The following is a 21642-nucleotide window of genomic DNA, read 5'->3' as shown; positions in this document are numbered from 1 at the left end:
TAAATTAACAGGAATTTTTAGCTGCACTTTGTTAGTTAAATTCAAATATTATGGGCTATAAAACTCCATACCTTCGAAATTTACATGAAAATTTTTTGAATTTTTCTAAATGTTGTATATGGCTTTTTATGGAATTGGTTAAAGCGCAAACAATATTCTTATAAAAATAAAAAAATAAATACCAAAAAATTTACTAGCCAGAAACGCTATTGCTTTATTAAAAAAAAAAAAAATTTTGAAATAAGAGGGTTTTTACTCTCTAGAAAATAATTTATGCAACCTCACATACGCGGTTTTTCATTTGGTTGATACGCGCTTTTGTACTTTAAACGGCGATATATATATCCATATGGTTATCGGAAACGGCTCTAACGATTCTGATGAAATATTGTGCACAGATAATGTTTTGGATTTTAAGGTTATCTGAATGTGAACTAACTCCGAGAAGACTCGTATAAATTAGTAGCGAATTAATTACGACATCACAATATGGGCAAAAGTTGGAAGGTATTTTAAAGATCTCTAATTCAAAAATATTGTTTAATAGGGTTGCCACCTGTTTTAAATCGCATATTTTTTTCATTTTTTGTTTAGAAAAAAAGGTAAAGTATTACTATTCATGGGTACCGAGAGAAGGTTCTTGAACAAAGCTTTCCCTATATACAAAATGTTATCTCTTAGGATAATATTGTAAGGCTGCCACTTATTTTCGATTCTACATCTAAAACATCGCAATATGGATATCCAATGAAAGGTATTGCTGAGAGCTTTGGTCAGAAAATATTTTCCATCAGAGTTGCCACGTTTCTATGTAATACAAATTTTTATTTTGTTAATTTCAATCAACATTTTTTTTATGTATACCCAGTTCATATACGCTCAAGAAATCTACCATTCTTCTTATTAAAATAACTCAAAACAGTTATTGGTAGATATTTTCCAGCTTTGGAAGGCTTTTTTTCAAGTGGATGGTAATAATTTTTTCCCCCTCAGTGGCAACCCTGGTCTTGTTGCTAAACATGAATTGAGCAAATTCACTAGTGAACCTCTAACGCCAGACTCTCACTGCGACAATCCACTCAACTAGAATTTATATAGCGCCCGTAGATACTTTAGCACAGTAATTTTTGTTCATTCAGTCGGTAAAATACAAATTAGGTTTTGCGCGCAAACTTTTAAAAGCAGTCTGTACTTATGGGAATTAATCTCTTTCGTATGGTGTAACGATTTTTAATTCTTGAAATTAATTCGTAAGCAATTGTCTTAAGCCAACATTAAGAGTTCGATGTGAGTTAGCCGTTTATTTTGATTTAAGAATATTTGTGTTAAAGTGATGTGTTTAGGTAAAAATACATGTGGAAAGCTCTAACTGATGCTTTATAAAATTGCATTTCTATTAAATTGTTTTTATAACGAAGTCATTGAGGGGGATTATATAGGGGAGTGGTCGTTAAAGCTTAGCTAAACAAAAATGTCTTGCCTTGTCGAACGGACGTACATATGTACATTGTATGTTAATTGTACTTAAACATACAAAATCAGTTATAACGTATATAAAATATTAGGAATATTCCTATGTACTTATGTTGACATGTATTTACACAAATAAATTCTGCAGAATAGCTGATAACCTATCAATGGAAAGCTATTAGAAAAAGTTGCAAATTTCTTTAATTCCAATTCTTGGTTGTTACATTAGAAAGTTATCTCAACAGATTTATTTAAATTATACATTTTATACATATATACATATATATATAGGTACACATAAACAAAAGCCTTAGGTTCTAATCGTAATCGTACGAGTATTTACATATACATACATATATATGTAAGCAAAGGAGAAAGAGTCTGTCAGTCATGTTTGCTATCAAAACTATTTTTCCTGTGAAATTCATGAGAACTCAAAGTTTTTTATTTATTTTTGTTTTTTCTCTAGACATACATACATACATACATACTTGGGATGCCCGGTATTTCGGCATATTTTTTAAGTAATCCCGAGATCCCAGGATTCACATTGAGTGATAGCTTTTATAAATTCTATAAGTAAAAATTCAATATCTGAAAGCATTTAAATTTAAAATGAAATAAAACTAATTTAATAATTTATTTTTGCGCTATAGGCAACATTAAATGTTTTTCTGCTCTATTTACTTTTAATTTTATTTTGGTCGACATTTAGGCTTCAGTCTGAAGGCATCTTCAGGCACTATTACCTTTGTCCGGTCCAGTCGACCGAAGAACATTTAATGTGTTATTTAACATACGGCCTATAGCTCAAAAATAAATTATTAAACGAAATAAAACTATTTAAAATTTTCGATAAACTGATTGTAAAACTTACATATTTATTAAATCAGACAAATCTTAAAGTAATAAATTTTTTTTAATTGTATTTAAAAACCTATGTGATTGAGGAATGCATACATCACAAATAACAATGTATGTATTAAATACCAGATACTTTTGAAATTAATGATTACTAAAAATAAACATTAAACAACAATATACAAGAACAATTTCTCTAAACATGTTTAGTCTACTCAATAAAGTAATGGCGAATGGCGAATTTTTTGCCATTTTTTCGCAACTTACTAGAAATTTTGCGGAGTATTCAAATCTTGGCCGGGATCCCGGGATTGGCATCCCTAATACATACATATATATGTACATACTTGCAATGCGCTATATGATCGCAACAAGTTTATCATATATATTTACACTCTCTTTTGAGCTGTTAGGCGTTTTTCATTGGCTGCATTTTGCAATATGTATTTTTATTACGTTGCACAATATTTTTCCAATTGCCGGTTTACCCAAAGTGAATTTAATTTTGTTCTTTCATAAAGTGTAATAATAATTTGGTGTTGCTACTGTGTTCATGTTTGCATAGCATTTTCTTACTACTTACTTGCTAAAACTCTGTAATACATACATACATACATAGGTATGTATGACTATACATCTAATCCACTTCTAACACGGTTAAAAAAAAAACATCTAAAAAATCGAATTTTCAAATACATTCCTCTATTCGTTTAAATTTTCAAAAAAAACCGTGTTAAATCAGAAAATCGTGTAAAATAGGAGCCATTTTGCATGCGAATCTCCCAACTAATATAGTAAAACCTCAAAACGTATAAACAAAATATAAAAGAAAGAATCAAGAAGTTGTTACATACATATGTATGTATATACATATTTGGTATAAAAATTTTGTTTGAAGAACTAGAGGAACTTCTAAAAAAGGTGTCCAAATTACCCTTTCTTAAGGGAGATTCAGGTGATAAAATGCTCTCCAAAAGTATTCCTCGTGAAATTTTAATAGATATCCCCAAACTATACATTTCGCTTCGGTATGAACTTTAACTCTTGTTTTCCACTTTTTTTCTAGCCTCACTGGCGAAACTAAACTTTTTAATCCCGCGCGGAATCTCCGACACGTCCCTAAATTTGATTACATTCAATTTGCTGCCATGTCCTGCACATTATCGGAAATAAATATAAAATAAAACCGTGTAAAAAGAGGCCTAAGTGCACTATATTAGTATGCATATTTTTTACTCTCTATCAATTAATGGCTTAGATGTGGCCATTTATATGTAGTTACAATCTAGTTATGAATGTGTGTATGTACATAAGGGTGTGCCTGAGTTTTGAAAACTTTTCCTTTTGGCTCAAACGAAGTGCAGTGAAGCAAAAAAATTTTGTCGTGAGCTATTCATTGACAATATTCGCACATGCTTTTTATGCCAAAATTTGTTCGTAAATTTTTTTTCATACATTTCCTAAAGTTTTTCTAAATCGTCTTCGCTCTCCATGCCAATTACTTCTTCCGTGGCTGTTGTTTTGGAGATTCGTTACACCAATGCTGCGATTCCTGCTGAACGTAAAATAAATACGCTACGGTGAAAGGTANTGCCAATTACTTCTTCCGTGGCTGTTGTTTTGGAGATTCGTTACACCAATGCTGCTGAACGTAAAATACATACGCCGCGGTGAAAGGTATTTGGCATAAAGAATTTTTCACAATGTATGCAAAATTTTGTATATTAATTTTTTCCGCTATTTTTTACAAAAATATAGCTTAAATGTACTACAACAAAAAAAATTATAGGGCATTATTCTTTGAAGTCTCGCGAAGAGAAACAGAGTTTGCCGATTGATAAATATTGATTTTCAGGGATTTTATGTAATTTTACGAAAAATAGTTTCTTTTGATAAAAAAAATAGCGGTATATTAAAAATCTGCAGTTTTGCACCACCCCAGTATACATGCATATTATATCTCTGCGTACATATCCATACATATACATATGTATATGTACATGAAAATGTAACTTTCCAAGAATTTACACCTTTGTAAACTGATAAGTAATTGAATTATGATTTATGCTGAGATGGCTGCAAAGGGCATCATTTATTCAGGGAAAATCCATTAATTATTTTAAACATCTATACAAATGTGTGATAAGCAGACATTCGATTTTTTAGTTTGGTGATTTCCCGCATTAATAACTGAAACTGTAGACAAATTAATCTTAACCTAGTGATGTGTTTTAATCAAAAGCTTATACACATATACATATGCATCTGTGGACATTTGACAGAACAACTTAAGTCTGCCTTTCACGGACAAACAATGTAGCATATGTCGCCAAATGCTCTTTTTAACGTCAGAACAATAAATTTTATTTAAATAAAAATATGCAGTGGTTGCACAAAAAGAAACATTTTTTAAGGTTCTGCATAGCGATAAAATAATTTAATATTTCTTTCAAATTGCAACAAAAAAAATATGTTTTGTCGACCTATGTTATTTTGTTTGTCCGTGAATGGTAGACTTAAGTTTTTATGTCAAATGTCCACAGATATATATGTATGTACAAGCAATTCTAATGCAATTCATTTTGGGCTGCCACCTATTTTCCATCGTAAATTTATAAAAATGTTAGTTTAAAAAATAATATATTTACTAATGGCGTTTTCGTTTCTACAAAACAAATGTTGCCTTATCATCGCCCTCTTCCTGGTGTTTGTGCGTAGAGGGCAAAGAGAAGGTTGCATTTTTCGGTACAAAGGAAATCGGTAGAAGTATTTATGCGCACCAAAAGAAGATTAGCCCTGTTTCTGAAAACATCAAAAAAATAAAACATAAAAAAGTTTTTTTTTCTAATGGCGGTCGCATCCGGTCTCCCTCCGAATAAACTATATCCTTACATAAAATTAAAGCCCCTCTACGAAAGATAAAGTGTTCTTTATAGTAAAACGGCTGCACTAACGAAAAAATAATAATTGGCACAAACATTGACCATGTCCTGAGAAATGTATAATTTGTATCACAAATTTCCCGGGAAATGCAAATTCCAGACTGGCTCGTTAAAGACAACCAACAGATTGAGGCGCAGCTGTAACATTTGACAGCATAACGTTAAACCATATATGACAAGGGCGGGCCGCGGCATCTGAACCATATAATATAACTGTTAATCCATTTTTACAGATACCTGACTTGGATTTTTTTAACGCAACTTTCTCCTAAGCTATTTGGAGGATATTCCACAGAACAACTATCAAAACAAACAATATGGATACATTTCCTTTAAATGGACTACCAACACCGCCTTTGGAGGATGTTGCCACACCGTCGTTGAGCAAGAGTTTACAAAAACTATATGCAGACAATGAGGCTATGCGCGCATCTATTCAAAGTTTCCAAATTTATAAAGAAACTGCTACGAGGGACAATTTCATTAATGGATTTGATCAAAGCTCTGCATTAATCAGCCTTCATTCTGATGAGAGTGAACTTTTCTTCGGTCAACAACAGCAAGAATGTTTTAATTTAATGCAGCAACAAAATATGTTGATTACGAGTTTAGGAAAAATTCTTGAAGACTATATTAACATTCAAAATCAAGTGATAATGGCCCTGAAAATATGGCAACGAAAACAAGCATTAGCCGGCAATGGTGCACCCTTCCCCGCTAATTTAGATGAGATTCAAAGCTTTGTAGAAGCTTTGATGGATCGAATTAACGAAATTATATTTTTCTGCAATTGTTTGTTATATTTGTTTGTTGAGCCAAGTGTTCAAGGTATACTAAATCATGCACAGGACCTACATAATGTTCTCATATTTTCGACTTTCATCGTGGAGAAACAACCATCGCAAGTTATAAAGACAGGAACTAAGTGAGTGAACAATAAAGCACATGTCAAGTCAAAGTTCATTTATGTACTTTTTCATATGTACGTAATTTGAAAAATGTAGGTTTTCGGCCAGTGTCCGTTGGTTAATCGGGAGGAAGTTGGATATTCATCAGAATAAACCAAAAATGAAGTGTGAAATACTTTCAGGTAAGACCGGTTATTTAAATAGCTATCCTTACTGAAAATTTAGCTCTGTTCCAATTATTTTCGTTTAAAATCCTGTAAAAATACCAAACAGCAAAATTACTCTCTGAAGTGAGAGTAAAGTGAGTGAATAATAACAAAAAGCACGGGAACAAAAAAACATTTTTCTTGTAAAAACGTCAACCACTGATCGCTTGACCTTTTTACTTGATTTTACCAGAAGAAAGTTCAACATTTAATTAAAAATGCATATCGTTTCTAGAGGCTCAGGCTAAACGATTAGCAGCACAAAATGGTGCAAATATTCAAATTCCCCCAACATCTACTGGCGTAATGATCGGCAATGAATGTTCAATGGTTTACGACAGCAGCAGTGGGAATTTTTCTGCAAATTTCGCGTAACTAAATCGATGTCTAAACGGAAAGTGTGATTATTTAAAGTTTCTATTCCAGAGAGCTTGTGATAAAAAGCATACAGCGCTCCGAAAGGAAGGGACCAGAAAGCGTTATGGATGAAAAGTGTACCTTACTATTTTACACAACAACTCAGTATAAGGAATATGAGATAACTGTAAGTCAAGGAAGTACAAAACAAAACATCACTCTGAAACATAGTTGACCATCTGCCAAATCTTTAAAAGCTCCCTGTACAATTTGTAGTCCAACCGATTCCAGTTTTTATTCAGATGCCGATTATTCGGCTTATAGGTAAATAATCGGCCGATGCCGGTACCATAAAATAATTACGAATGCCTTGTGTAGCTTGGTTTGCAGACAAACCGGCTTCAGCGTTGTGCCATCTTCAGTGTCATTTTTCGTTCGTAGGTGGCAAAACGCCGAAGCCGGTTTGTCTGCAAACCAAGCTTGACAAATGGTGACCGAAAATCGTTCCAAATAAATCATTTTACCACCCTGTCGGTAAAATCAACCAACCCCAACACAAATAATTTCGAAATTTGTCTTTATGGTTGAGAAAGGAACAAAGCCCAAAAACAAAATTGTTCAACACCACCGTACCACGCGTAATATGTATGTATTTATTTATAAAGTCAATTTATATTAATAAGAGATGTTACTAATAAAGAGTTGTAATTAAAAATTTACGGTTCGTGGGAGGACGCAATCAATTGGGTATTATTAGTGGAAGTCTCCTGGAAGATAAATCGAGATTTCTGGTCGAAATATCTTGATTTTCAAGAATTCTATACCCATATAAAGTACCTGGAAAACTTTGAGCGCTTTGACTAACCTCCAAATATTTTTTGATTTAAAAAAAAAAAACGAGGGCCATATTTTTTCGGGTAAAAAGCAACCCAAAAAGAATCCAAGAGAAATCGAGATTTCTGGTCGAAATATCTTGATTTTCAAGAATTCTATACCCATATAAAGTACATAGAAAACTTTGGGCGCTTTGACTCACCTCCAAATATGTATTTTTTGATTTCAAAAAAAAAACGAGGGCCATATTTTTTCCGGTAAAAAGCAATCTAAAGAGGGAAGAGCAACAAAGTTCCGACCTTAATTTANTTTTTCCGGTAAAAAGCAATCTAAAGAGGGAAGAGCAACAAAGTTCCGACTTTAATTTATTTTTTTTTTACCACCCTAATATTCATGGATCAATTACAGCCAAAACACATACCGCGAGATAAGCTTTTAAAGTTTTTTATATATTTTTTATGGGCGCACCTTGAGTAAACTATATAACTTCACTACGTTTTTTCTTTCTCTTTAGTGCTGGACACTTACTGTACCCTTGGTGGTAGTTGTACATAATAGTCAGGCACCACAATCAATGGCCACTACTACCTGGGATAATGCGTTCTATATAATTGGCCGCGAACCATTTCAGGTACCAGACAAAGTCCATTACACGAAACTGTTGGAAGCGTTGAATATGAAGTTTGCTTCTTTGACGGGAGGTGAATTAACTCCAGAAAACTTGGATTTCCTAAGTAAGTTGAACAGACAGTTAGACAGATTTACTTATTTCAGTTATAAATATCTATTATATATATATATCGCCACTTAGATGGTTTGCTTCCTATCCCGGCATGCGTTTGGTGTCCGATATGAAAATTATAATACGCACATATGTATGTATTTCTTTCAGGTGAAAAACTCTTATTCAATGAAACTGGTCAGGCCAATGAATATATAACTTACTCACGATTCTGTCGGGATAGGTTACCAGGCCGTAATTTTACATTTTGGGAATGGTTTTATGCTATAATGAAATTAGTAACGACACATTTAAATCAAATGTGGACGGATGGACTCATTGTTGGATTTATAAACAAACAAAAAACGTTAGAAGAAATTTTGCCGTCTCAACCCAATGGTACATTCTTGCTACGATTTTCGGATAGTGAGTGTGGTAAGACTTTGGATTTGGAAAATTTATTGTTTTTCTTTTTTTTTTTTAAATATATATTTATTATATTGCAGGTGCCATAACAATTGCAGTGCATCATGACCATGGCAGATATTTAATAACACCGTGGACTGCCAACGACTTGGTTGTTCGTTCTCTAGCCGATCGTGTAAATGATTTGCCAATGTGTCAGATCTTGTATCCAAAAATGTTGCAACGTGATGCAGCATTCGGCAGTTTTTATACTCCGCGAATAGGTAAACACAGGGTGCATATTTTTCATGAAAATTTTCATCAACATTTAATTTGATTAATAATTCATAGCACGTGACGGTTACGTTCCTGCGCAAATAGTAGTGCAACCACCTCAATTTCATTAGGAAGAGTAAGTTTCCCGATATTTAATCCATATTTAAAACTAGTTGATTATAAGCTGTGTGTACGATTATAAGATGTGTACGCATTTGAAAGAATGTTCCTTTATTGGACTTTCATTTAGTATGTAGTGTATACACTGACGCAAACACATTGTTTTTCCAGTTACAATTTTTTGGTTATCTTTTATAGAAACATTGTTTAGGCTACAAAACAAGTCATACATATGTATATGTACAATATAAATCAAAGTTTCAAATCCTATACAACATTTGGAGAAATTAAACAAATGTTCATCAAAATTTCNTTCAAATCCTATACAACATTTGGAGAAATTAAACAAATGTTCATCAAAATCAAAAAACTTTTTAATTAGAAGCTGCTAAGAATTCGCGTAATTAATATTTCTTTTTCTTCGTTTTTTTTTCATATCGAGTCCTAACCGCCAAAAAGATGTAAGCGACATTTTTTTCGAATTTTTCTTTTTGATCCAGAAATGATCCTAGAGCATCTAGGTCAGTGACTCCCAAGGTCGTCCCCCAGTGGTCCACGTGAGACTCGACGGAGGTCTACGTTGGCGTGAAAAAAATACGGGGATCCATGAGTTGTAAGTGGGGGTCTACGAAAATTTATCTGGATTCTCGATATAAGAAATGCAATTTATAAAACCGGGCATTCATTTTTTTTTATTTTTTGAAAACGTGCTTGAGAATTATCTTTCGTAAGAATTTGTGTGAATAACTGGCCGTCTCCACAGGATAAAATTTATTGCTGTCCAGCTGTCATTTTATTTGTTAGATATAAGTTATATCAGTGGCAATATTTATATATATATTTTTATATCTTGATTTGTAAAATGGCCGGATTTAATCGCTTAAAAATTTAGAAAATATGCTATTCCACATCCAAGTACACAATAAAAAATATTTTAATAGAAAGTAGCTCAATTTTTGCTTTTATATAAAAAAAATATCAATAATCTTGCCGCCATGAAGTTTTCGTGCAAATGAAAGTGTAGCAGCTAAACTACCGAATTGCCGGCAATAGATGGCAAGATATAAGCTCTGATATGCTCTTGAAGAGAAATGAGCGGTCTCCATTGGCTATTTATACTCGAACATATGTATCAAGATATAAACTTTATCCTGTGAAGACGGGAAGTAATATAAACATATATGTAAGTACATTTATATTATAGAAAAAACTGCAATATGGCCTCAGTAAGCATTTATACCAAAATTCAAGGCAAGTTCTCAAGTTCTTCAAACATGCCAATGTTCATATTGCAGACAACGATTTTTTTCGATTTTTGCCTACTGTACCGATGTATACCGCCTCACAACAGAACCAGTTGTAAAAATTACAGTAATTATTATTACAAATTCTCTGATTTAATTTAATGAGAGAATAGTTTGAGTGAATTTGGAAAAAGTTCTCTCCATCCATTTCATTAATGGATGAAATCTATCCTTGGTAAACTCTTTGAACAAATATGTCCTTTAGTTATAAATACAATAATTAATTTGTTAAATAAAATAATGCATATTTATATTATTTTTATCACTTTTTCAGAATAGCTTAGTGGGGATCTGTATAATTACGAAAAATTTCACTGTAGCTGGAATTTGGTCAATGTGGACAAAATAAAAACTCATAATAAAATTTAGAAAAATTTTATCGCTCCATGCATGCGCTTACTAATTNTGAGTGAATTTGGAAAAAGTTCTCTCCATCCATTTCATTAATGGATGAAATCTATCCTTGGTAAACTCTTTGAACAAATATGTCCTTTAGTTATAAATACAATAATTAATTTGTTAAATAAAATAATGCATATTTATATTATTTTTATCACTTTTTCAGAATAGCTTAGTGGGGATCTGTATAATTACGAAAAATTTCACTGTAGCTGGAATTTGGTCAATGTGGACAAAATAAAAACTCATAATAAAATTTAGAAAAATTTTATCGCTCCATGCATGCGCTTTATAATGAAGGAAATCGTATGATTGGATTGTTAAATTAGATTACTACAATAATTGTTTTACTCTAATATATTTAGTATGTTTATTATATATGTGTTAAAATATAAATATATATATGTATCAACATAATACAACCGCAACAAATATTTATATTAAGGTAGGCTTTGTAATCGCCGTATAAGTAATAACTGTAATTTNGTGTTAAAATATAAATATATATATGTATCAACATAATACAACCGCAACAAGTATTTATATTAAGGTAGGCTTTGTAATCGCCGTATAAGTAATAACTGTAATTGGGTCTCTAACATCTCATAAAAACTGTATGCTGTGTTCTGTATATCTAAAATAAACGAGAGTTTTCGCTTTGGAAATCTTGGTAGAACAAATTGGAGCCGATCTAGCAGGAAATCGCAGGAACCTCTCCTAGGAACCCAAGGAGAGCTTAAGTATCGAAAATTAATTTGGTGATTTTGAGGAGAAGTTCTCATCAGCTGTACAAGTGCCAACGAAACCTCGTGCCTGCCGAGTAGGCCTTCGGGCAGAGTCAGTCCAAAATGGTGGACGATAGACCTCTCAGGAACCCATGGAGTCGAGCAGACGTATATTTAATAAAAACCAGGAAGACTAGACTCAGTGTTGCCAGATTTTTATTTTTTCAAAAAGCTTTAAATTTTTGGAAAAACGCTGTATTTTCGACCAGAAAACTGAAAACTTAAAAAACAAAGATTTTTTTTAGTTTAATTAGATATTTAAATCACAATGTGTTCCAATGAAATTCAGTTTATTATTTTTTGTGGNTGGAAAAACGCTGTATTTTCGACCAGAAAACTGAAAACTTAAAAAACAAATATTTTTTTTTAGTTTAATTAGATATTTAAATCACAATGTGTTCCAATGAAATTCAGTTTATTATTTTTTGTGCCAAATTTTTTTTAAGCTTTTGATTCGATATCTTAAATTTAGTACTTCCTGGAGAAGTTTTTTGAGAAATGTTTAGTACTTAAAACACCAGAGATTGCTGGAATTTTTAGTTTATTTATATATTGATTCAAATTGATTTGAGAAAATATTCTTTCTACATTTTATGTGGCGACTGGAATGCAAAACCATTTGTCTCAAATAAGGAGACGCTGTTCCTTCATCCTCCCCTTTTATTAAACTGTACTTTGTACTAGGAGGTAATTTAAACAACTGCAAGCTTGTCTAAAAAAATTGTAATTTATATACAGTTTTNTACTTTGTACTAGGAGGTAATTTAAACAACTGCAAGCTTGTCTAAAAAAAATTGTAATTTATGTACAGTTTAAGCTGTGAATCTGGCAACATTGAGTGGATTACATTTCGACTGGGAACTCAGCAGGGTATGCGAGCTACTTAGAAAGAGGGACTTGGAGGAGTGTGAGAGGAACGTACTTTCCCAAAACAGGAAAGCCTCTTTTCCTTCGTATTGAAAACCTTTGAGGGACTTATTAACATGTATTTAAGAAAAAGGATTCCTCGAGAATGATTGAGTCTTTCTCGGCAGGCCTATTTGAAGGGTAGATCTGTGAAATCTGCCTTGCACACCATTGTCAAGGTTATTGGGGAGTCCCTTAAAAATAAAGAGCTTGCAGTTAGCGCCTCTTTGATATCAAGGGGATTTTTATTAATGTTTTACGCGTCGCGATAATAAACGCTCTGACTATAACTGGAGTTGAGAACTACTTAGTTAGGCTTATCTCCCGCATGCGCACCGAAAGAAATTTTGCTGCGGAATACGACAAAGCTCCCAGGAAAGTGTTCGAGGGGTTGAAAAGAAGAAGATGCGGGGTTATTTCCTACGCAGACGAAGTGGCATTCATCTCGGAGGAAAGTTCAAGGACACTATATACGATGTTATGCTGTCTATCTAAACTTGATCACAAATTGGTGTGCTAGTTGTAGACTTTCTATCCTAATCCTGGAAAGACGGAGCTCGCACTATTTACCAGGAAATAAAAGTATCTCATGGTCTGCTTACCTCAATGGGGGCGTTTGATTTGTTCTCTATGACAGGGTCAAGTTCTTGGGAATGATGCTGGTCAGGAAGTTATCGAGAAAGCCAAATATTAAGGAACGAGTAGAAATGCATCAGTGGCTCTTTACTGCTGTAAAAATGGCATGGGGAAGAAATGCGACCTTTCTAAAGATATATCACCAGAAAAAACTGAAAATTCGCTTCAGATAAAACGCTCTTTAAAATACATTTATGCAAGTTTTATGTACAGTATGTAATAAATAAATAAACGTCTTAAGGTTTCATAAATTCCGCTTTATTTACATAAAATTGACAAAGAATTCAAACATTTTTAACCGACTTCAAAAAAGGGGGAGGTTATCTATTCATCGGAATATTTTTTTATTTTTTATGTATGCTACCGCATAACTCTGAACCACTCGAACCGACTTCAATAATTCTTTTTTTTTTTATCGGAAAGATGGTACGTCGTCCCGTAATTTGGTTTAGATCCGATCATGAAAAAATTAACAGTACCTACTCCTAAATTGGTATACGAGAACTGAAGTCGGTTGTGTTTTTTGCTTAAAAATTATTTGTTTAATAAAAAGTTCTATAAACGCAGGATGCGCTCAACTTTCAAAAGTAATAAAAAAAAGAGATTTAGGGTTAATTTTCCTCGATTTCTGGTTTTCGATAGAGAACCTCATATTTCGAAAACTATTGAACCGATTCTCAAAATATGGACATAGTTGGAAAGATGTTTGAAGGACCTTTCATTGTTATGTATACATATGTATATAATGTAAGCATATTTCGAAAAAGTAAAAAAAAAAAACAAATTGTGGCTTTTTTTATAAAAATGTATGGTTTGCGTAAACAAAATATGTAATCAACTTTATTAACAAATATGTTTATCAGAAAGAGCACAAAAATACCGTTAATTTGATATATGATTTGTAGCAAAAATCACATCATATTTGACATATTTCAATTACCTTTCCAAAAGTGTTCATATTTTTAAAATCAGTTCAATAGTTTTTACAATATAAGCTTTTAAAAATGTTGAAATTCCTCGTTTAGCCCTCCTTAGCGCAGCCCCTGTTCATTTAAACCAAACGAAAAATATGCCATTAAAATTAGGAAAAGGGGACGCGCCACGCCCACTATATTTTTTAGCTCAACGGCCACTATTCTTTAAATGCGAGTACCTTCTACTTAGGAAATATATTCTCTTCATGATCCAATGATCGGATTTAAACCAAACTAGAATGGAGCCACCTGTGAGGTAACACCTTTTACTCAAAAATAAGGAGTTATAACAATCGGTTAACCTGGTCCAAAGTTATGCGGTACCATACATTAAAAAATAATAATAGTAAAAAATATTCCGAGAAATTGATAACCTTCTCCCTTTTGTGAAGTCGGTTAAAAGCAAATACACCAGCAAGCTTTCAGAGTCAAATGATGATTTGACGATGATGATGATTTCAGGGTAAAATTATCAAAGATCCCAAAAAACTTAAAGGAAATAATGGAATCATCAAAACAATTTCAGTCCTCACATTAAAGCTAAATGAGCATAAAGATTGCGTTGCATTTTCTGGTTTTCGCAGACATTTGAAGGTTTAGGGGTGCCGCGAAATTTTTTTAGTAAAGAGTGCCACCGTAAAAAAAAGTTTGGGAACCTCTGGTTTAAACTGTACATAAAAAGGGGTTTTAATAAGCTGGCAACGTTTTACTTATTGTGATTGTCAAAACTATAGGCAGCAGGGCTGCCAACTCTACTTAGCTATGAAGTACCATATTGAGGATAAAAAAGTGTCATAATGTGCCAAATAGAAAAATAATAGTGCCAAAAAAGGTGTAATTCTTTTAAATTCTTCCCATTTAGCATTAAAATAAGGAACGCATTCCTAAATCAAAAGTCCAATGCTAAGGTAAGATAAACCAGTTGTATGCGCTATAGAAATTAGAAAATTTTACTTGAAAAAAGGAAGAACACGCGTAGGATTTGGGAAAATTTAACAAAACGGATCCTGGCTTTGAAAAAAAATATTAGGGAGTATAGAGGAGCCTTTTCAGATTCTAAATCTAAAGACCCCACCCTCCGGAGGCTTATAGTTTTTAAGTAATTCGCATTAAAAGTTGCAAAAAATAATCAGAAAAGAAAATTTCCCCTTCGTTTGATATGCGTATGTCTATTTTTACTTGCGTCCACAGTATTTTTGCGTAGAATTTCTTTCTGCGTAGGCGGCTTTCGGCCGCGCTTTAGGATTATATTCCTTACCAAATAGAATTCTCGTTTTTGTATGCACCAACAGGGGCTACCTTTCCAGTGATGTAGCCTTGGGAAAGGATGAGGTAACTAGAATTCCCTTTCTGTGTGGTAAACCTGTGGCTGCCGCCCCAGTGATGTATAAGTTCAAGTGTTTTTTTATAGCGTCGAGAAGTATGGCAGCACAAATTTGCTCTTGCTGTCGGCCATTGTTATTTCTTGTTTTTTTGTGCAAAGTGTTAAAATGCGTGAACGAATTTATAAACGCGTTTTACTTAATGAATTGATGAGTATATATATATTAAAAGAATAAAATAGTATGCCACACAAAAATATAAGTGATGAGGAGAAGTGAAGATTATTTAACACCAAATTGCTTAAATATTATTAGAAACTACTTTGTGAGGGTGATATATTCATGTAGAGAAAGCCTCCCCCAACATCCTCGCCAAGTTTTATGACGACAATCCTTATACTTTCGTTGAAATCTCGATTGGTTCCGTTTTGGAAAGCCTACCCCAAAGTTAAGTGCCATTGAAGTAAAAAGGGCCAAAAATGGTATGAGCGAAGTTGGCAGCCCTGATTGGCTGCCTGGACAAAAATTCATTCACAATAGTCATCAATAACTATCGATTGCGACGTGTGGAGGCGAATATTTTCCGGAGTGCGTAAAATATATTCTACCCACAGTTTTAAAACTAATAATCTATATATTCGTGTTTCTGTTTACGCATCAAACGAGAAGAAGTTAAACGTGATTGATTTTAACATTTTTAGTGGCCGGGTATCAATGAATTAAAACCCAGTTCAGGTACCAACGTGTTGCGCTTTTGCTTTGTTTGCAAAGCAGGGGCCTTGGAAAAAATTGCTGTTGTCGGAGGCCCAGTCTTCGCAAAATCACAAGCGCCGCATTGCAACGAAGACACATTAAAGAGTAGTGGTGATAAAGGTATAGGCGAAACGAGTTGTAGATAAAAGCGAAGGTGAGTTGAGAACATTGTTAATATTTGATAAGAGAAAAAAAAACGCATGGTAAAAAAGTGTTTTCGAGGACGCAGCAATTAATTCCTCAAGACTGTTTTTATCTTAAATATGCTGTTTTAAAAATGCCAATATCACTAATACCACCCTGTGCACAAGGTGTTCATCGCTGGTTATAGAACTTTTGAGGAAAAGTATCGATACTAGTACTCATTTAGAATACTCTAAATCGATTCCTCTATGCCAGTACTCATATATGTAAGAAAGTATCGATAATNTGAGGAGAAGTGAAGATTATTTAACACCAAATTGCTTAAATATTATTAGAAACTACTTTGTGAGGGTGATATATTCATGTAGAGAAAGCCTCCCCCAACATCCTCGCCAAGTTTTATGACGACAATCCTTATACTTTCGTTGAAATCTCGATTGGTTCCGTTTTGGAAAGCCTACCCCAAAGTTAAGTGCCATTGAAGTAAAAAGGGCCAAAAATGGTATGAGCGAAGTTGGCAGCCCTGATTGGCTGCCTGGACAAAAATTCATTCACAATAGTCATCAATAACTATCGATTGCGACGTGTGGAGGCGAATATTTTCCGGAGTGCGTAAAATATATTCTACCCACAGTTTTAAAACTAATAATCTATATATTCGTGTTTCTGTTTACGCATCAAACGAGAAGAAGTTAAACGTGATTGATTTTAACATTTTTAGTGGCCGGGTATCAACGAATTAAAACCCAGTTCAGGTACCAACGTGTTGCGCTTTTGCCTTGTTTGCAAAGCAGGGGCCTTGGGAAAAAATTGCTGTTGTCGGAGGCCCAGTCGACGCAAAATCACAAGCGCCGCATTGCAACGAAGACACATTAAAGAGTAGTGGTGATAAAGGGATAGGCGAAACGAGTTGTAGATAAAAGCGAAGGTGAGTTGAGAACATTGTTAATATTTGATAAGAGAAAAAAAAACGCATGGTAAAAAAGTGTTTTCGAGGACGCAGCAATTAATTCCTCAAGACTGTTTTTATCTTAAATATGCTGTTTTAAAAATGCCAATATCACTAATACCACCCTGTGCACAAGGTGTTCATCGCTGGTTATAGAACTTTTTAGGAAAAGTATCGATACTAGTACTCATTTAGAATACTCTAAATCGATTCCTCTATGCCAGTACTCATATATGTAAGAAAGTATCGATAATACCCGGTTAATTTGCTTTTATGACCACTTCTATTTATAAATTTAATAGACACTGCTTTTAATAGTTGAAAACTGATCTAGCAAGGATTTCGGAAGGGGGTCTAAGGGCCGTTTGTACCATATCTAGTTAGCATTAACAGGAGATAAAATCATAAACAGACGGCAGCGTTGATCCGGATCAACTCTGGAATTAACTGCAGTTGATCTGGATTAAATCGGAGTTAATCCGGATCAACGCTGCCGTCTGTTTAAACTTTAACACCTTCAGTTAAGCACATCGACTGCTTAATCAATCACATGTTATTTGCATGGAGTCGATAACAATGTTTAACTGGGAGTTAGAATTAACCAGAGATGGTGAAAATAGCTCTAATACCACCTCGTTACCCCATACATTATCGATAGGTAGGCAGTAGATTCGTTTTCCAATTATTTAAGAATTTTTAATTTTCACTATCGGGATTAGGTGTACAGTGATACAAACAAGCGAGCACGTTTTGATTTTTTTTAATCAGCCTCATTGCGTAAGTCGTAAATTAGGCTGAATTGTACGACTCGACAACATTAGCATTGTCTACTGTCGTGCTGAAATAAGTAAACGACGAAAATTGTCGAAAACTATGCAGTGCTGCCAAGTTTTTCCGTTTTAATACACTAGTCGAGTGGAAATTTTAGGCAATGGCGCTAAATTTTCGATACGATTCGACTCTCGAAAAACGACTTGCATTCGGCACGACTCTCGCAATGAGGCTGAATATTCGTAATGTTTTTCGATCTAAGTTTTTTGTTATTTTTTTTATAAAAATACCGTCTAAGCGTTAACCAAAACCATATAAATCACAGTTTCAAACTTTATAGAAAATGTCTTAAATTCAAAAATTGTTCATCGAAATTTCAACTTTTTAATCTAAATCTTCAGAACATTTTTGGGGTACACAGTTTTATAGTCCATACAATTTTACTCTAATGTGCAAGTTTTAAACCGGCAAACAATCCCGTTGATTTTTGAGTATTTTTTGTGTGACGAATTTTTGCACTTTTTTCAATATAATCAAGAATTTCTTATTAAATAAAGTGCGGCAGACCGTTAGCAACAACATTTAAAAATTAACGCTAAATTTTGTAAATTGCACTTGTTGTTTATAAAAAAAAACGCAAAAGCAGTCAAAAAAAAAATTATATAAAAAATCAATCCATTTCTCAGCCGGTTGAAACTTGCCTTTCATTAGATTAAAATTGTATGGGGTATAAAACTGCATACCCAAAAATTTTAAGATTCAGATTAAAGTTCTTAAATTTTGTACGAATAAAAAAAAATCAACATGAATATTAAAAAAAAAAAAATCAAAACTTGGTGATTTATTCGAAGCACTGTATGTATATTGAGAATTTTAAAGCCGTTTTTCTCGAGATTTTGGTTTTTTGAGTTTGAGTAAAATACAAATTTATTTAACACGGTTGGTTTCCGTGGCAAAAATAAAAAGAAAAAAGTAAATTAATTTTTCTTTAAGGAGCTTAGGAGCAAATTAATTTTATTTGTTTTTGCCCTTTGCTGCAGCTCCGCTCTAGCCAAATTTCTTTGCTCTGCAATTGGCAGCTCTCCCGGACAAACCTAAAATGAGAAATTTTTTTGCGTAATTTTGAAACATTCTTTTACTTAAACAAGTTTTTAACACGTCAATACTGTTTGGTATTCGCGATACTTATCAAGAAGTATCGAGTTCTCAATGTTACTCAATACTCATGAAAAGTATCGATATTTTGTACTTGGTACTCATATCGTTCTATCAGTATTCATCGCTGATAGCACAGCAGAACGTAAGAAGACTTCGGCTATTTGTGTGGCGTAAAATCTGTTCTCGAGTTAAAATTTTATTATTGCATTTTGGTTCTTTTGTGAAAAATTATTAGTGTTATGTCTTCATACCTTTTAAAACTACAAATCATTATTGCTACTTAACAAAAGTTGTGAAAATAAAGTGGATTGTTGGTGTGCGAAGAAAATCGCTATAAAACTTCTAGTGTGGAAAGGTTGGTGCAAAAATGAAGAGAAAAAAGTGAATGTTTAAAAATAAATTGGGAATACATGCATATGTATATGTACATATATACATATTTTTCTTTTGAAATATTGGGGCGAATGGAAGCAATTGGCGTTATTGTACGTATCTATAAGTATTTTATCCAGATATGGTCTCGTCGGAGGTGCCTGGCGCAAGGCGATTCCATGAGGTGAAGGTAAAAACAAGCAGACTTCATATTCTGCATTTGTCCTGAGTACATATGACGAGGCCAAATATGTAAAAGCAAATGTCCTTTACTTTATATCCATTTACAATTTTCATCTACTTGAAGAAAACCTTTGCAATATATGTAGATTAGGGTGATCCTTGACATCAAATGAGAGATTTTTTTCAGTCTCACCCCTCAATCGGCAATACCACTGTCACAGATTTCACATATAAATTTTGGTCCCGATTGGAGACTGGTAAGACGTGTCGCACCGGGGCAAAATACAGATTCCTCTATTGAGACTCAAAAAATTTAAATTAACTTTTTGTTTTTGAATACACAGTTTTATAGCCCAATCGATTTTAGTCTCATAATGTGCAAGTTGTTGCGTATTTCTTCCATATACAAATAAATTGAGTTTATTCATTATATGGAAGCCAATGCGACAAAAAAAATCTAAAGAAATTAACGGAAATTCGTAGCCACTTGAAATTTGCACATGATCAGTCTAAAATTGAAGGGGTTAAAAAACTGTGTATTCAAAAAAATTCTAACACTTTCGAGAAAAAAGTTTTAAATTTAGGCGAAAATTGGTTGTATATTTTTGTAGTTTTCTAAAAATTGCTAAAACTTATATTTTAATTGAAAATTCTTTGAAATAAATAAACATATGTAAGTGGAACCCAATATCACTTTGAAATGGCGTGCTTTAGATATGACCGATACTGTAAATTTTAGTCTCGATTGGAGTCGGTTAAGACGTCCTCATAGGGTAATCTGAACTTCGATCCCTGTGCGACACGCCTTAACCGACTTCAACCGGGACCAAAATTTACATACGATATCTTCGACTTGGTAGTATAGATTTTGGGTATAACAGGAAAAAAAACTAATTTTAATTTTTTGAGTCTCCATAGAAGAATCTGAAATTTGCCCCCTGTGCGACCCGCCTTAACCTTCTCTAATCGGGGCCAAAATTTATAAGTGATATCTTCGACTATAGTAGCATCGACGTAGGGGTTGCGGCTTAGGAAAGCTGATGTACAAATTTGCTTCCTACATTTAAGGACCACCCTAATGAATTTAGAAATATACGAATAAGCACGGAGATCCCATCCGAATTTGGTTAAAGCACAAATTGCCTGCCTCTTGTAGAAATGCAGTGTTGGATATTGCATAAGAGGAAGTCGCTATAAATTCTAAGGTCCTAAATTGAATTTCCGTAAAAAATGATCTAATTTGCGTTAGTGTTGCTTTAATATAATTCATTTACGAACGTTATTATAATTGTCTTAGAAAGGCGTATTGTAAAAATTGTGGTTTGAGAGTTTTTTTTATACCTTGGATGTAGGTAACTCTTACAGCTTTCATGATGTTGCTATATTTGTATGTATATTTTACACCTTATTCTCTCTGGCCGCTATTCTTATCAAATCCAACAAATTCATACATATGTAAGTACCTGCCAACATTTGCTAATTTATATTCCAACCGTGAAGTCTCATCGTATTCCACAGATATCGGGGGAGTAGTTTGACTTCTTGTAAACGAACTAATAAAATAAATACCTCTTGTCAGCCTTCACCGGCAGGGAAATGTTAGTATTTGCAATACCAGTGCGTATCCATAGTACATAGATACATATGTAGCACATAAATAAATGCGCATTCATACATCCCTACTACAAAACTGAGCTTATTGCGCTTTTCCTTTTCTCTCAGATGTATGTATGTAGTCAATGTATCATTAATTTCCTTTATTCGGGGTTGACACAGCAGTAACGGCTCCTTCTCACTTACTTGTTCATAAAGAGCTCGTTATAACGCGAAAAATTAGTTAAGTAATGAAAACTATACGTCAATTAGTTGTGCACACAAAAAAAAAA

At 33.4% G+C, this 21642-nt stretch overlaps 1 protein-coding gene across 2 annotated transcripts; it reads left to right on the top strand.

Annotated features, from left to right (window-relative positions):
* Positions 1–930: 930 nt before the first annotated feature.
* LOC108370198 (signal transducer and transcription activator-like) lies at positions 931–11229 on the top strand. 2 transcript variants are annotated; one of them, XM_017625486.1, is made up of 10 exons: positions 931–1287; positions 5507–6198; positions 6278–6363; positions 6623–6758; positions 6814–6931; positions 8093–8312; positions 8471–8734; positions 8806–8988; positions 9056–9116; positions 10970–11229. In XM_017625486.1, exons 2-9 carry the CDS (start codon positions 5591–5593, stop codon positions 9109–9111), a joined length of 1671 nt encoding a protein of 556 aa, XP_017480975.1. In that variant the 5' UTR covers positions 931–1287; positions 5507–5590; the 3' UTR covers positions 9112–9116; positions 10970–11229. The 2 variants fall into 2 exon arrangements, with proteins under 2 accessions (XP_017480975.1, XP_017480974.1); XM_017625485.1 differs by lacking the exon at positions 10970–11229 and adding an exon at positions 10679–10745.
* The last annotated feature ends 10413 nt before the right edge of the window (positions 11230–21642 follow it).

The sequence above is a fragment of the Rhagoletis zephyria genome, unplaced genomic scaffold, assembly GCF_001687245.7.
Source record: "Rhagoletis zephyria isolate East Lansing unplaced genomic scaffold, Rhagoletis_zephyria_1.1 Rzeph_scaffold_04064, whole genome shotgun sequence".
Lineage (NCBI taxonomy): Eukaryota > Metazoa > Arthropoda > Insecta > Diptera > Tephritidae > Rhagoletis > Rhagoletis zephyria.
The sequence above is the reverse complement of the archived record's forward strand: the minus strand, read 5'-3'. Positions and strand labels throughout refer to the sequence as shown.